The sequence below is a fragment of the Lycium barbarum genome, chromosome 4 (genome assembly GCF_019175385.1).
Source record: "Lycium barbarum isolate Lr01 chromosome 4, ASM1917538v2, whole genome shotgun sequence".
Taxonomy (NCBI): domain Eukaryota; kingdom Viridiplantae; phylum Streptophyta; class Magnoliopsida; order Solanales; family Solanaceae; genus Lycium; species Lycium barbarum.
Window position 1 is genome coordinate 32,380,727 of NC_083340.1, and position 17,356 is coordinate 32,398,082.

General features: G+C 35.0%; 1 protein-coding gene and 1 long non-coding RNA gene across 2 annotated transcripts; one reads left to right on the forward strand and one right to left on the reverse strand.

Annotated features, from left to right (window-relative positions):
* The first annotated feature begins 3,917 nt into the window (after nucleotides 1-3,917).
* Nucleotides 3,918-5,849, forward strand: LOC132638344 (uncharacterized). The gene is made up of 3 exons (XR_009581688.1): nucleotides 3,918-4,120; nucleotides 4,664-4,710; nucleotides 5,463-5,849. It is a non-coding gene; the product is annotated as an uncharacterized LOC132638344 (long non-coding RNA).
* A 5,149-nt stretch (nucleotides 5,850-10,998) lies between these two features.
* Nucleotides 10,999-16,909, reverse strand: LOC132637377 (uncharacterized). The gene is made up of 6 exons (XM_060354473.1): nucleotides 16,160-16,909; nucleotides 15,712-16,065; nucleotides 13,196-13,276; nucleotides 12,661-12,711; nucleotides 11,221-11,274; nucleotides 10,999-11,100 (listed from the first exon to the last, which is right to left on the reverse strand). Exons 1-6 carry the CDS (start codon nucleotides 16,907-16,909, stop codon nucleotides 10,999-11,001), a joined length of 1,392 nt encoding a protein of 463 aa, XP_060210456.1.
* Between the last annotated feature and the right edge of the window lie 447 nt (nucleotides 16,910-17,356).

The following is a 17,356-nucleotide window of genomic DNA, read 5'->3' on the forward strand; positions in this document are numbered from 1 at the left end:
TGCTTCGTGGTAAGGAGACTGCTGAAACGATGTGGACTATTTCAAAGTTCTACACAAAGCACACTTGTGATATGGGTGACCTCCCAGATGATCATTGCAATCTAGATATCAATATGATTGGTCGTGTGTTAGTTGGCAACATTGGAAAAAACCCAAGGTATCCCCTTCGCCTAAGTTTATTTTATTTTTGATGTTAATACGATGTTACTCGTTGCTATATGCTGATATTTCAACTTATTCAGGTTCCCTATTAAAGATTGTATTACAGCCGTCCTGAAAGTATATAACAAAACCGTTGGTAGGCGGAAGATGTATCTTGGGCGTAGGCGTGCACATGAGATAGTCTACGGCGATTGGGAGGGCTCTTTCAAGAAGTTACCGAGATACATGGTGACTCTAAAACACTTCAAGCATGGTGTTATACCCCATTTTAAACGGGTTCAAATTGGAGTACAACATATTGGTGATTCCTATTTGTTTTATTTTAAGGAGTCGCCACCTAATTAATTTAATGGTGAATTGGGACACCTAATTTATTAACTAAAGCAGAGTTAAAACTAAACCTCCATTAATGGTCTACTTAATTAGTGATTCTAGGTAAGGGTTCTAGATTATCCTAAAGGGAATGGGTTAGGCATCCTTTAGAATCCATTAAATATGGTTACCGTCCAAACTTAGGTTAATTAATTAAGACTAAATATAGTGCTTAAATTTTAAAAAAATGGCTTACAGATATTGCTAAAGTTTTAAAGGAAAATAATGTTAGTTAAAATAAGATTTACAGAAAATACAATAATTTGTATAAAAGAAGACTTTAAATGCCATTTTGAAATAAGACTTATAAAGGTTATTAATGCTTTAAATGAAAGTATAATAGTGCTATTTAAAATAATACTTGTAGAAAATACAATAATTTGCCTATAAATAATAACTTTTTAAGAGAAGATTTAGTAAACGTGAACTTTAGAGAGAAGTTATATTATATGAATATTGCAATGTAGAAAAGCCTAGACTTATTTTTAATATGATGAAAAGGGCATGAGTTTTCTTTCTTTTATTAACTCTATTTAACTATATTTGGCTAAATACATGTGTAATCTAATCGATCTAAAATATTTATAAAATATACTTGGATTAATATTTACATACTAGTGACGTTTTGAGATTTTTAAGATAGTAAAATAAAGCACGATTCCTTTAGCTCAAAATATGCTATTTTGAAAATCAATTATTCTAATGAAAGATGAATATTATAAGTATTATAAATAATTTTAACGTAACATAAAAACAAGAATGAAACCTATGGAATTAATTGCGGTTTTTTTTTTTTTGATTAACTACCCAGTACTAAAACTAACCCCACTGATTCATTAGGAATCATCAAAACTAAAAATAAAAGTGTTAGTCATGCATAATGGAAATCAAATACATAACGAAAAAAATAGAAGGAATGGATGCCAAATAAATGGATCTGGCCCGTTTGGGCCACTACCGCAATCCTTTTCTGCCCCTGGGCTTTGGCCTAGAAACTTTTTAACACAGCCTCAAATGGACTGCAGTTCTGTTTCTGCTATATGGGCCTCGGGCCAGAATTTTATTTGCTGCGGATGGGTTGAATGAGGGATGACTCGAGAAGATTATTTCGTTGGGCTTTAAACCAACACCGAATGCGGAGGGAGACAAGTCCCTTGGACTCGTATGTGAGGTTCATGCAAAAAAAAAAAAAATGAAGAAAAAGATTAGTATATAATCAATAAGGTTAAACAAATAAAATGTAAACTAAAAAATCAGTAGGTTGTATATATGAACAAATAAAATGTAAACTAAAAAATCAGTAGTTGTGTATATTTCAGCCACCACACACTTATGACGTAAAAAACAGGGCAACACTCAAATATGGGCAGAGTCAAATAGTATAACATTTATTGTATTTAGACGTGGTTAGAATTCGGACTTATGCAAGGGCTAGTGTACACATAATAATCAGGGTATATATGGTATACCTGAAAGGTATACACTAATATATGACCTTTGTATACACTTGGTGTATACTGAGGTTTATATACTATGTATACTTCGAGGTATATCATACCATAAACAGAAATCAGATAGGGAATATGAGGAGACAAGCCAACATGAGCAGATTCGAAAATGCAAAAAAGAAAGAGGAAAGGAAATTCATGGGCATCTCGTATACTTCAAACCAAAAACAGATATACCAAAGCAAACACAATGAGCAGTTACATACATAACTAGAAGGAATACCCAGGTATCTTAACATGGTTCAGATAGGTAATCAAGTGAACATGCATATTTGGCATTCCCATTCTAACATATTAACCAGACGCAACAGCTTCACCACTCATACGGGTTTACACGAATATGTCCTAAGGATATATACTCATATGATTCATACAATGCTCACCAGTAAGCTTAAACAGATTCAACTCAGCAGGGAATGATCGTATAGCACACAGTTGGCATGTTTTATCAATAGGGAACCTCAAATACACTTTCAGAATTTAGCAGAGCCCCAACATATATTTAAAGATACCGAAGCCGAATCCAAAATGTTGTTCATCCTTATTTAGAGAAAAGAAACAAACATAGAAGGCATATGAACTGGGAAACTCATACATTTTATCCTAATCTAAGTAAGAACTTGATTTTAACTCAGTCACGGAACTGGACAGAATTTAATTTTAGCACTGAATCAGTCCATTACAGCAATAGGGAAATAAACTAGAACTCGATATTGTTACATCCTGTATTTTTGTACGTTGGATTATTCGTAAGTTAACTGACGTAGGTTCAAGGACAAGATTAAATTCGAGGTTATAAGTATTGATGTAATTCTGAACAAGTGATAAGAAAGTGTGTGAAGGATAATTCCTTATTTAAGTGAGTTGAGATCAGGAAATTAATTGTGTGGGTAAGTAATTAAAGGTTGGATTATAGTGGAAAGGAAAAAGGAATTAATTAAAGATTAAGTGGATAACTATTATATTTAACATGGACACGTGGGTCCATGTCAAGTAAGAATTAGATGACTAATGCCATGTATAAAATCTGTTGGCATAGCTTTTGGGATGAGATTATGTGTATTAAAATGTGCAGTGGCATCTTATGATAGTGGGTGGCCAAATAAAACTTACCTGTAAAACACAAGGGGAAAAGAAACGTGTGACTAATAATGTATGAGTTGGTGGTGGCATTATAGATTAATTAGCATGTGGTTCCCACAGTCCACTAAATGAAAACATATCCATCTTTTGGTGTATAATTCATCATTCTGTTGGATAGTGAAAGACAAAAGGGATTAACTAGATTATTAGTGGACAAATCCATGAATTTCCACGTGGCACGTTTATGCAAGGGGAAGAAATGACTCTTTTATATACAATTTGGTGGCTGTGTGTTGCAATTATATTAAGTGCTAAATTGGCCCACTTTCCATTTATATAAAGTAAAAGAAAATATGACTCATTGACATGTATAAGTGGAAGCATTCAGATGAGTTTCCAAGGTAATAACACATGGAAAAGGTAGTTGGGCCCCACGGTGAAGGAATGATGAAAGGAGTTAAGTTTTCATTTCATTCAGATCCAAAACAAGAAAACATGTACAATATTTGTGCAATGTTGCTACATGACTTGTTCTAATTATATACGACTAAAGGATATTTTAACAAAGTAATTAATTAAAGTGGTTAGGTAGATAAGTGCTTAGGTGAATGAGCTTTTACGTGGCTGCATGTGAGGAAACAATATGATTATCATCCTACATCTATTATTTAAGAGCATGCAAGGGTGAAGTGGCACGTTTTTGGAAGTGTGGGATAAGGGGTGGTCCCCATAATTTACAAAGTAAATTATATACTACTCTTTTCATAAATCATTCTTCAATTGTGAGAAAGACTTCAGATTCTATATTTTCTTGAAAGGATAGGAACGTAGAATTTTTTTAAAGAAAGAGATCAAGTCTTTTAGCTGAACCACAGAGGAAAAGTACAAGGAACAACATAGAGATTATACCCACGTCGATAATCTCCGGGTAATAGTAAATCAGTGATTTCTTCAAGTGAAATAAGGAGGAAGAAGAGGCGTTCTTGGCAAATAAGGTAAGGATTCTCCTCTACTAGATATATTTAAAGTTCTTCCAGTTCATAGCTAAATTGTGGATTGAGAAATACGAACTAATAATGGGAAATCCTATATGATATTGTTGGTGCTGTTTTGTTTGTGCGTAATAGTTATATCAACTTAACTATGGTGAATTAGATGAATTATTGTTGGAATTAAGATTGGTATTATTATTGTTGGAATTAGGATTGGTATTATTATTGTTGGATTCGTTGTAGTTGTTGTTATTGTTATACTATGGATATATGGAAATAAAGAAGTGTATACAAGTATTGACATCCGAATGAATATTGGGCTGTTTTGGAAGTAATTTAAGAATGAATTTAATTCTAGTTTGATATGAAATTGTTGGTATTGTTGTTGTCGGTATTTTTATTGATGCTTGGCTAAGTTGGAATTTCGAGGATTGTTAAGTTTACAGGGAAAATGCTGCCCGAATTTTGTTAAGTTTCATTCGTACTTGGATTGGTTAGTAAGTGATGTGGATAATCTAACTGACACCTATGTTATCTTAATTTTAGACCTGCGAGCTCGAGAAGTAGATGTTGGACATTAGATAGAGTTCAAGGTATGTGAGGCTAGTCCTTTCTTTCTATGGCATGAATCTTATAGCTTGACTCTCTTTTTATCCATGAGTTTCCTTAAGAAATATGAGTCTATGTCCCTAATTAGCCACACAAGGTAATGAGTAAAGTATAGAAATCCCAATACTCATGTTGTGATGATCCTATGATGTTAATGATGCTATTTATTGCTTACACTCACCTTATATGCTAATTCCTTCAAGGTGAGGCAGGATGTCAATGAATGTTCCATAATGACGTCGGAAGCTACCGACCTTACGTCATTCCGATATAGTTATGGCTTTTGATTAGGCTCTTATGCATGCTTTATATATATATATATATGTATGTATTTTCTCACACCGCGCCGCGCTATAGTCGGCCGGGCAGGCACGGTGATGTGCACACCACTATAGTGGGCAGCTTATACCCCGGACGCGGGAGGCCTGGACGCAGGCTATGATTATCACACCGCTCCTACATGGACGGGCAGCTTATACATTATCACACCGTACCTATATGGACGGGCAGCTTATATATGTATAGATACATGACATGATAATGATTATGAGTAAGTCAGCATGCATTATTTCAGTTATACTTGATAGCCAGTACAGATTGCTCTTTCTTGATGCCTCCTTATTTCATTGATGCCTTCATATTTCATTGATATATTGTTACTGTTTATGCCTCTCATACTCAGTACAATATTCGTACTGACGTCCATTTTCTTCGGACGATGTGTTCATGCCCACAGGTAGACAGGGAGGTGAGCTTGATCCAGATTCTTAGTAGCTGTCAGCTGATTGAGAGCACTCCATTGTTCGGAGGTGCTTATGGTTATTCTGTTGTGTATATCTATGTATATTTTGGGCATGACGGAGTCTTGTTCCGCCTATATGTATAGTACTTCAGTAGAGGCTCGTAGGTACGCAGTGTGGGTAGTATGGTCTCACAGTTTTTACGTATATGCATACTACTATTTTGATAGCCTAAGGGCTTATGTTTATAAAAGTACGATTTCTAGCATGAATTGTATATGAATTTGATAAAGAAGAGTATAATGAGTATAGTGAGCAGTATAATGAGCGGTGCTCGGTGGTTATCCCCGGGTGTCCGTCGCGGCCCCTAGTCGGGTCGTGACAGATATTTAGTAACTACTTGAAAACAAATAAGCAATGCATACGCCCAGAATTATTTGAACTAGAGTAAGATTTGGAGAGCTAATGTTGAACCATTTTGGACCATAACTACAGAGAATACACCTTGCGACACTGAAGACTGAAGATGAGAATAGATTCAAACTGAAAACTGGAATGTAAAACTAAAACACATATGCATCCGAAGATTAAATTACATTATCCAACAGCCCATACTTTAATCATTCGTCCAATTGTCCAAACATGAAACCAAAACAAGTTCTAAAAAAATAGGATTAAGCATGAATAGACTTAACTAAAACAGGCATGTTAGAAGTATAAGACAAATCAAACGCTAATCAGAAGCATTCGACACGTTTTAAATTGAACTAAAACAGAACGAAGGTAAACTAACAACAAACAACCAGATGAAACAGCAAACTACATCATATAAGCATTTTAAGCATACCCTAACGACAATTAAACTAAACAGCATACCAAGCACATAAACATATTACATGTGCGAACTGAAAAATAAATGAAAGGAATTAAGTTCACTGACCTTCTTCGGGTGCAGCGAACAGGGTGCGGGCTTTCGATATACCCTCGAAACAGTTACGACCTCCGAGTTTGCGTAGACTCGGATGTGATATTAACAGGGGGGCAAACGAGAACAAAATGATTTGGTATTTAGAATGGGTATTCAGAAATATTGAGACTAAAAGAAAAACTAATATTCTCTAAGGGGGTTAAGGCGGCTGAAAAATCCCCCAAATGAGTAGAAAATGCTAGAATTTATAGGGGCGAGCTAGGTTTTTTTTTAGATTTTGGGCGGGATCTTAGATACTTGGTATTCAAAATCGAGTCAAGACACCCGTTTAAAAAACGTACCAATTTTCTAAGGTACACTTCGGATCCCTCACTAAAATAGTGAGATTTCGTTTGAGATTTGAAGGGATCTCATGCGTTTTGATGTGTGAAATGGAAAAATCTTCACAAGGCCTCTGAAATACATCAGTCTCGGGTACAAAGGACAGATTCCTTTGCTTCAAACGGAAAGATTAAGGCTGCCATGGTTGAGGGATGTTGAAATCTCTGCTTCAAGGGGAAAGGGGTGAGAGACGAGGAGAGGTGCTCATGCTTGCAGAAGAAAGAGGTGAAGACTTGTACCAAGATGGCACGACAGGTCTGTATATGGCTAAAGGAAAGAAAACATTTAGCTGAAAATGGAGATGAGGAGTGAAAGGGAAAACAACAAAGGGGTGCGGCTGTGAGGAAAGGGCAGGAAAACCCTAATCGTTTCATTTTGTTAAGGAAGGCGGGTCGGGTTGCCGGGTCGGTTCGGGTAGTGTTTAGGGCAAAGGCAATGTTAGAACAAATGTGGGTCGGGTCAAACGAAAGGAATAATGGGCTGGGGAATCAAAAAACGCGGGCTGGTCGGGTAAAGAGTTGGTTTTATGGACTGGTCCGAAAATAATTATAAGTTGATTGGGCTTAGGTTTGGGTTAGATGAATTAAAATATGGGCTAAATGAAAGAAATAGCTTAGGCTTCTAAAATCAAGTAAAAGACCTACTTTAATTAATTATATATTAACGGGTGCCCAAATATTATTTAATAGAAAAGTAGGTATTTATTAGTGCTCGGATAAAATGACGTCATAATAGCCGTGCAATAATGGTTGAAAGTCAATAGTAAATAAGCACTATTATTTGATTGCGCGAAAATAAATGCAATGCGTGAGCATAGGATGGTAAAAATGCTGAAATGCGACTTATAATAATACTGGTAATAATAACAAAATAATAATAATAATAATAATAATAGTAATAATAATGGTAATAACGGCGATAATAAAAAAAATAACAATAGCTAGTGACTACAATTCCCCAGACCCCAAGATGTGGGATTTCACTGGGCTGTTGTTGTTGTTGTAGTGACTACAATAGAATAATGAAATGCCGGTATTAATAAAAGTTAATAATTATAGTAAAAATATAAATAATTATTTCTTAAGTTGCTAAAAATATTAGAAGCGTAGATAGATATTTTGGAGGAAGGCGGGACAAAATTGGGTGTCAACACATGGTACTGTTGTTGAATGGAAGCTCAAATCGAAGTCTAGTGTGCCCGGTAATATTTTTGAGTTTGTGTTTTGGGCATTCAAACCATGCATTGATGGTTTTGCTCATTGTCGACCTGTAATATCAATAGATGGAACACATGTGTACGGGGTATACAACATAAAACTGCTAATTGCAGTAGGAATGAATGCAAATGGAGCTATATTCCCTCTAACTTTTGCAATTGCAGCTAATGAGAGCATTAGTACGTGGGGTATGTTTTTGGACTACTTAAGGCAATATGTTATTAAGGATCACATGGGAATATGTGTGATCTCAGACAGAAATGCTGGTATATTGCACAATATGTTTAATTTGCAGGGGTGGCAGCCGCCCTTTGCCTACCATCGTTATTATTTAAGGCATTTGAAGGCAAACTTCCAAAAGGCATATCGAAGCCCAGCACTTTGCAATTGGATGTGGGCGGCTGCAACAGAGTATCAGGAGAAGAAGTTTCACCTGCAGATGAAGATTATTAGGCGGGTGAATCAGGAAGCCTTCCACTGGTTAAATGCAATTGATAAAGACAAATGGACATTACAACAGGATGAAGGTAGGCGATGGGGTATGCTGACAACAAACAGCTCTGAGTCATTCAATGACTTGTTGAAATCTGCACGGGGTCTACCCGTCACCGCAATAGTGAAAATGACTTTTAAACAGGTTGTGGAGCGGGTCGTCAATAGATCAAAAGAGGCCAAAGCACTTGCGGCAGAAGGTCTAAGATGGATGTGAAAACCGTCAAAACTGTTCGAGTACCACAAATTTAAGGCTTAGCAACACGACCGGATGGAGTAAAACTCTACAGAGCGCCTATTTGAACTAACAACAAGTGTGCACCAAGGTAAAGGAGGTAACATGCACACAATTTGTGAGATTACAATAGCATGAACATGCGGCAAGTGGCAATCATATCACATGCCATGTTCTCATGCCTTCAAGTGTTTTATGGCAATGGAAAAGAACGCCTCCCTGTCCATGGCTGAGGAATATACCCTTGAAAATTATGCAAAAACGTATGCTGGAAGGTTCTACCCACTTGGTAGTGAGAGTTATTGGCCACCGGATCCATTTTCAATGGTTACAAATAAAACATTTATCTGTAAATTCAAAAAGAAAGCATACTCCCATATTCATAATGAAATGGATGTTCCACCAGGGAAATACACTCAAAATTGCTCATTTTGCAATTATGTTGGTCATGATAAGCGCAAGTGTCCCTTACGGCATGGTGGTCAAACTATATCTCGCAGTGGAAATACCTCTCGTGGTGGCACATCTCGCGGTGGTGGCGGAAGATCAACTCAAGGGCATGAATTGCTGAATGTATTTTAAGTTTTTTTTTTTTTTTTTTTATGATTGTATTTTTACTACTTTTGGTTTATTAGTAATGAATAAGTTTAAGTATTTTCATAGTACACATAAAGCTAATGACACCAAGTCTTCAAACAAAAATGGAGTTCGAGCACTTTTCAACCACTAAAAGGACAATCCGAACTTTTGCGTATCCTTGATGTATTGAGCCTACCTTATTAATCGCACAAAAATAAGTAGGGTTTTATATAAAATATTGAAGTTCCGGAGTCTCAAAGCATGATTAATATGCGGTTAAAGTAAGTAAAAAAGTGTGAAAATGTAATAAGAAGCAGTTTTGGGAAAATAAGGACTGATATAGCGCAATATTTTATTGTGCTAAAGGTGAGATGGAATACCCTTTAGCACAGTAATTTACTGTGCTAAAGGCAGTTTTGTAACATTTTTTTTGTTGGGGTATTTTGGTTCAAAAGCACTTTTTTGAAGTCATTTTGGTTCCAGACTCTACTAGATGGGGCTTGGCCCGTGCTGAGCACGTGCCCAACATTGAGTTGCTGTGAAAAATTCGAGCTCTCATTTGGAATAGTTTATCCCATCGCATCCATATTCCAGTCTGTAGACACCTTTTTTCCCTTCACCCTTGCTATGCACGGGTCCAACACTACAATTTACATATTTAAGCATACGTGAGCAAAGCAAGTTTTAATATGATGATTTAGACAGAGAACAACACTGTAGTAACTTTGAAAATAACTATGGTAAGTGATGAAATTTTGTCTCTACCAAAAATTGTCCAAGCCTACTACTAAAATTGAGCATTTTGTGAAATTAGCGTACTGATATGCTGAGTCTTATCCTTGTAGTTCATTTTTCTTGTATTGCCGAAGCTCGGACAGATCAAGAATCTAGTTTTGACTAACCAAGTAATAAAACACTTCGTTTTGTACATTTTACACACATGAAAATGCCAGAATTGCATATTTTCATGAATAACAAAGTGAGATAATTTTCACAATGCCACTGAACCATAATGCTGTTTCAATACGAAACTTTACGACAGCTTTTTCGTAGATGTTCACTTGCATCACATCATCTTCAACCAACCTCCACCCGAGAAGCCCATGGGATCCGCTCTACAGATACCATCAAATCCCAGTTTCTGAGATACCACATCAGCCCTATCACCACTAATCCTAGGTTATCAGGGGACGCTAGGCATCGAATTTCAAAAAGTGTTCCTTTTTTTTTTTGTTAGCGGATTTCGCTCATCAAGTTCTTGTTTGATCTGCCGTTGACATTAATAGCAAAGCAAGTGTTTCTTTATACTTTTAGAGGAAGCTAAAATTAAATTGTCCCTTAACCTTATTCTGTCACCATTCCATGTCCTTAAACATGCATAGGCACGACATTTTGCTATATCACTGTAGGCAGCAGGGCTTCAAGCTTCTAGAGGAGGCAAAAATTAAGACTACCGTCGTACCATTATTCTGTCACCATTTCACAAATTTAACAAGTGTAATTGTGGCATATTTGTATCCAACTGTGTAACTGCCGGCAGCGGTTTTGGCGTCCTTCCATCCAAATATCCAGCCAACGACAAATCCATCTTTAGAAGACTATGTAGTACCAAACAAATGAAATGGTATTAAGCCGATGAACAGAACAGAATCCTAACAGTAAAATCTACAATAACATCCTTATCAAGGTTGAAAGTGGAACTAACTTGATATAATGAGAAATAAACTTCCATAATTTATTGTTCGATCATAACAGTGCTTGTGAAATCTCTCCTCCTCCTCCTCAGGTGCTAGATCATATAACTGGGACAAATTTAAGTTAAATATCATTTAAGGGAATGCAAGAAGAGGAAAAAGAACAAATAGAAATTCAGAATCACCCAACATATTCCGCTGGAAAACTTGTCCAAGTAATAAAAGTACCTTAATATCTCCATGAATTAATCCCAAACTATCTGCGTAAAGACGTGAATGAACCTGCAGGATGAGAAGCATTCTCAATTAGTAGATTACCCATATTAGATATAGTACGGAACTCTCAACCAACAAAATGATTCATGTTGCACCATTGATACAATCCACGACCTAATAATACATAGATTCAAAGAGCTAGGTTTTTGGTGCATTACTGATTAAAGGCATCTAGTGAAGTGAATAACTCTAAAATATTCCTTTCTAATGAAATATCAAACAATCTACTCAAAGATATATTATCCTGAAACTGATGAAATTGCAGAAAATACAGGTGCTATCTAACTACACAGCATATAGCAACATGAAGTTAATAGCAAATATAAGCTAACAAATTTGGTGCTTTTGAATAGATGATCAAGTACCATCATGCACCAACCAAAAGCCTTTGAGCATTTTTAGTGAAACGAAAATTAACAACAGATATCTAGCGCAAAAAACCAACTAACTCAAGTTTAGGCGTTTTAGCTTCCTTTCTCAGATTTTCAGTTTTCTTTAAAAGGACATGAGAGAGGCATACATTAACTCAAAACAGTCAGTCTAATTTCAGTCAATAACAAAAAAGGGGAAGTACCATCAGTTACATGCTAGTAGATACAACAAAGAATATATGAAACCTATCAATCTGCGACTACTGATTTTTTCACTGCAAATCAATTCAACCACCACTGATTCATTAATAATTCTTCATCTCCAGAGAAAAAATATTATAGGCTAAAATCGTGGAGCACAAATATAACTTCCCCGTTACCATTGCGAAATACAAAGATTCACTAAGAAGACATTGCCTGTTCAATTAGGCTTGTGGCTCATGATGAATATATCTTAATTCCAATAACACTGGAAGCACTAATAATAGTGGATATATCCGCTAAATTGGATCATAATTTGAGAGAGTATAGTTGAAGAAAAATAAAAGAAAATAAGAGATTAAGGCATCCACTAGTTCACTATAGCTATAATGATGTTTGTGGAGTATTGTCTTATTCACTAATTCCATCATAAAATTTTCCAGCAGCAATACATGGGACCCTAGGCAGCCCAAATGTTGCGAACTTCTATTTTCATGCTCGGCTCCAAGATATGCACCCATTCATCAATTTTTTGTCAGTGCACCCATTCATCGATTTTTTAATTTGCTTCTTCCCTGAGTAATAAGTAGAGGTACGCGTAAGCTAACCCGAATATAACGGTTATCAAAAGAAATAAATGATAGAAGAGTTTTAAATGAGTTATCATGCAAAACATCAGAAGAAAAAACCATGAACTAAGCATAAGATGGTAGAAGCCACTTATAAATGCCTTCCCAGATACCAAATACCTGGGAAATTGTTGATTTTCCAAAGGTTCTACACTATGTTTTCTACTTCTTAACTTCTTTGGAGGTTGTACCGCATCTGTCCTAATATATGCAGCACTTGAATTTCCCAATTGAAGATGCATCTGGTACCATTGGCACAGAAGTGAGGGATTATATTGCTTAATGATGCAAAATTTTGAACAAATAAAATCGAGAAAAATTACATGTACAACGGCATCTCCAAAGACATTGTGTTAGGAAAACATATCAAAATCTCAGGCAAAGATTCCTGAAAGTATCATGTTTTTAAGAAATGTTAACATGAAATAAGCTCTAAAACTGGTACTTAAAAAAGCATAGGCAGAAAGGAATCAACAAAATCTAACATCGTAAAAGTGTCAATAGGAAACACCAAACTTCCAAAATTCACCAACATACCACGCTAATGACTCTCCTTTAGAATATTCGTGCATGAAGTTGGTCGAGATTTTTCAAGATACCTCAATGATTTGAATTAAGACAGTTAGCCAGCTTAACTCCTAAATCTGAAGCAGTAAAGGTAGGGCCATCTTCAACATGTTTGAACTCTTGAAGTTCCTTAAAATTTAGCCATGGCTTGACCCAGACCTTAGCCACATAGAGTTTTTTTTTTCCAGCATCTATTACCTTAAGAGTCAGATGGTTTCTGGCTAATTCAATCACTGCATTCTGGAAAAAATTAAAGACATTGAAATCTAAGAATATTATCTTGCCTTAAAAGGACTATTATGATGTGCCTTTTATCAACTTAAAAGGTAAAATGTCCGGCACAAGACATTTAGTGAGCATGTGTATGTAATAACCAGGAAAATGAGTCAGTAAATTAGGACACCAGTGAGATGCAGTGTGTAACTGCTAGTCTGCTACTTCATTTTCAAACAGAAATCCATCCAGGAGACCTCAGAAGATATTGCACGTAAAGGATATTCTTTTACATCAAATTACTAAATATGTAATGATCATATTTCACAGTAATCTCTACTACCACGAAAATAAAATTGAGACACCATATACGCAGGAAGTAAAATATAATGTGGCCATTGATACATTACATTCACATACACATGAACACAGAGATCCGTCAAAGGTTACATGGGAAAATAAGCTCTGAAAACTCAACTACTACGAAACCACCATCTCATGAACTTTAAAGACTTGTAAAATTCATTACTATATATATCTGCTTCATAGATTTCATGATCTTTAAAATCAATTTTAGCTTACTACAGTTAACGAGACAATAAATACATAAATTCATCTGAACATCATCAAATTAAGTGTATAATCGGTTGCAATTTTCATTATTGGAGGGGAAAGAAGAACTAATATTGATTTCCCAAAAAATTGAATTTGGCATGTATTTCCAAACGTAGGCTATGTATAAATTGATACTATCACCAACATGCATGTATACATCCAATAAGAAACTATTTAAAAGAATACAAAAAATTAATAGTTTTTTCACTAAAGTGCCATCATCAATAACTGGGTGCCTTAAACAAATGCAGAAAACTCACTATTGAGAAATGATGAAATCAGCATAAATGGCTTGGAATGAAATGGAGAATTAAGCAATTGAAATTTAAGTAACTGACCTCTCCGTTTACTTTCAAGCTTGCTCTTCAAATTGTCCTATTGCTCTCCTCTATCAAAAGGGTTCTTCCACAATTGCAAAATTTCTAGCTTCAAATGAGCAAACCTGAAAATAATATGGCAATGACATAAATGTGTGAACAAACAAGTAAATAGAATTAATTGGAATGAAACTGATCAATTATGAAAGACCTTAGCATGCTATCTAGTATTGATTTTCCTAAGGTAGGGTTCAATCTTTCCTTTACATCTCAGTTGCTTAATGTAGCCGAACACATGTTTTTGCTGCGGCGAAAGAAATCAAGCAGTCATTCAAATGCTATCGGATCATAGTTTTTTTATTTGAATAACCTTATCATTATGTCATAGACATATCCAAATAGACTATAAACCAATATGGAAAAGTTGAAATGATTATATTTTAAGAGGAAATATACAAAAAAATAGGTCAAGCAAAATAAATTAGGAATTTCGCAATGTGCATCCGGAGGGACTTACTTATTACGTTCCTTCTTTTTAACATATGATGAGAATGCTTTTCTTATGATTTCTTCATAAACTATATTGTATGTAGAATGATCATATGTGTCTTCTGCGGTGGGCGGATGTATTAATACTTTTACATTCTCTGAACGTTTTGCTCGAGATAAAGCAACATAAAGTTGACCATGCGAAAAAACTGGTTCACGCAACTATATTCCAACAAAATCTAACGTTTGACGTTGAGCTTTGTTTATAATCTTAGCAAAACACAACCTTATTGGAAATTGTGTTCTTTTGAAGGGAACTGGTAACTTTTCATCTTGTGATGCTAGTAATGGTATCTTTGGGATGAATACATGTTTATTTTTGAAATCACCACCGGCAATAGTAGCACTGATGACATGTGTTTTAAAATCATGACATATTAATCGTGTACCATTACATAGACCTTCAGAAAGATTTAAGTTTCTCAATAATATAACTGGACAATTTTTTTCAAAGTTAATCTATAAGGTGGTAAGTTAGCAGGATGTAACGTATGTAAAAGATCTTCAAATTGGCATTGATCATTTGGGTCTATAGTTTCGTCAATGGCCGTATACACTTGAGCATCATCAGGAAATCGATTTATAAGCATGTCATTTATTTCATCAACAAAATCATTTTTCGTAGTCAAAATAACACGGGATGTTATAGAAGACGGGTTAGAAAAGAATGTATGTAAATCCGGATAAGTAACATTAAATAAAAGATTCAAAGACTCTGTTTCATTAGTAAAAGGAATGATAAAATTTTGTGGAATTTCAATTCTGTTACAGTTATTAGTTTTTTCTTGTCCATTTCCAATTCTCATTAAATATTCACAAAATGCTGGATCGTTTTTTGCACGCATGCTTTTAGATAAACATATTTTTTTCCAGATGACTCCAAATATGAGAGTATAATAAACTTTCGCTAATAAAGTCTTCTTTTTTTCCACTACGAATAACGGGAAGTGTTTGTCTAAATTCTCCCCCAAAAACTACTACTTTCCCACCAAAGAGTATGTTTGTACTCATGAGATCTTTTAAAAGTTTATCAAAAGCTTCTATCATTTTCTTTTTTGCCATTGAGACTTCATCCCAAACAATTAACTTTGAATCTCGAATTAGAGTTGCTAATGAACTTTGTTTACTAATATTGCAGGTAAAATTCTCATCAATGTCAACAGGAATTTTGAAACGTGAATGAGTTGTTCGTCCCCCGAGAAGAATTGAAGTTGCGACACCAGAACTTGCAGTTGCCAAAGCTATAAATCCTTTCATTCTTACAGCAGCCAACAAAGCTCGATATAAGAAAGTTTTTCCAGTTCCACCTAGCCCGTCAATGAAAAAGGCCTCTGGCTTATTAGAATAGACTCTATCAAGAATTATGTGATATGCCTTTTTTTTGTTTAGTATTTAGTTTCCTTTGTAGTAGTACATCTTCTTCACTTACTACTATATTTCTTTCAAAATGAACATCTTTTGCCTCATTGGTTGGTCTAGAAGATGTAATATTTTGAGATATAAATTTGAATTCATTTATGTTACGTCCCATTGAAAGTAGAATTTCATTGATGTGAGTGAAAACTAAACATTGAATAACTTTTTTTCCTGCATTTGGAATTGTTCTGAAATTTTCTGACATAGAGTCTTCAAATTTTTCCCAAAGTTCTTTTGGATTAAAAGGATTGCAGTAAACTAACAATGTTGCAAATAACCCTCTTAAACTATAAGGCATTTGATAGGTTACAGCTTCAGACATACATTCAATTAAATTGTTATCCGAATGTAATAAGCCTTTTTTTTCTGTGGCTTCCCTAAATGTAGTGTAGCATCTGCCATTCACTGTACGAAGGTCTTCGTATGATTTAGGTCCTCTTACGTTCATTAGAAGTAACCTATGATAATATCTTTTTCTTTCGGATGGATGACATGTGACAATGCATCCAATAGCAGTACGTTGTTTTCGTCGTGACCACATTTTGTATGTTGGTGACCATACAAAATACTCTGGGAACTCTTTATATAGTAAATTGAGATTCATAGCATCCTCATCAGTTCTGTTCATTAGGAAAAATTCAGTTAACATCATTTTCTTTATCATTGGATTGTTTACTATTTGTTCCACACGTTGGTTATTTTTGAAAGAAACAAATTGTTGTCCATCAAGATGCAACTGAAGTTGGCAAACAGTTGGAGTCATTTCACTTATGGGAAAAGCAAACAAACGCTGTAACACCCCGAAGTTTTTAAACTAACACTTGAATTTTCGATTGACCACATCTTGATAGTAAGGGTATATTTTACTTCGCACTTCCTGAATGTGAACTTGACGACATGTGAAACTTGTTTGAAATGTTATGGCGTAATATGTAAGATACTCCTATTATTATCTTAGTAATTTATTTGATGGATTAGATAGATATTTATAAAAGTGGGAAGCCTTTTTATTTTATTTTATTATTTTCTTTCAATCTTATCAAGTAAGATACACACCCTTTTTATTCTATTATTTTCTTTCAATCTTATGAAGGAAGATACATACCCTTTTGTTTCTTATCCTCTCCACCTCCATAAATTTCGTTTTCCCCAAGGAAGCAAGACACCAAAACCTCTCTGCTCTCATAATATTCATCCACTAAATCAATCA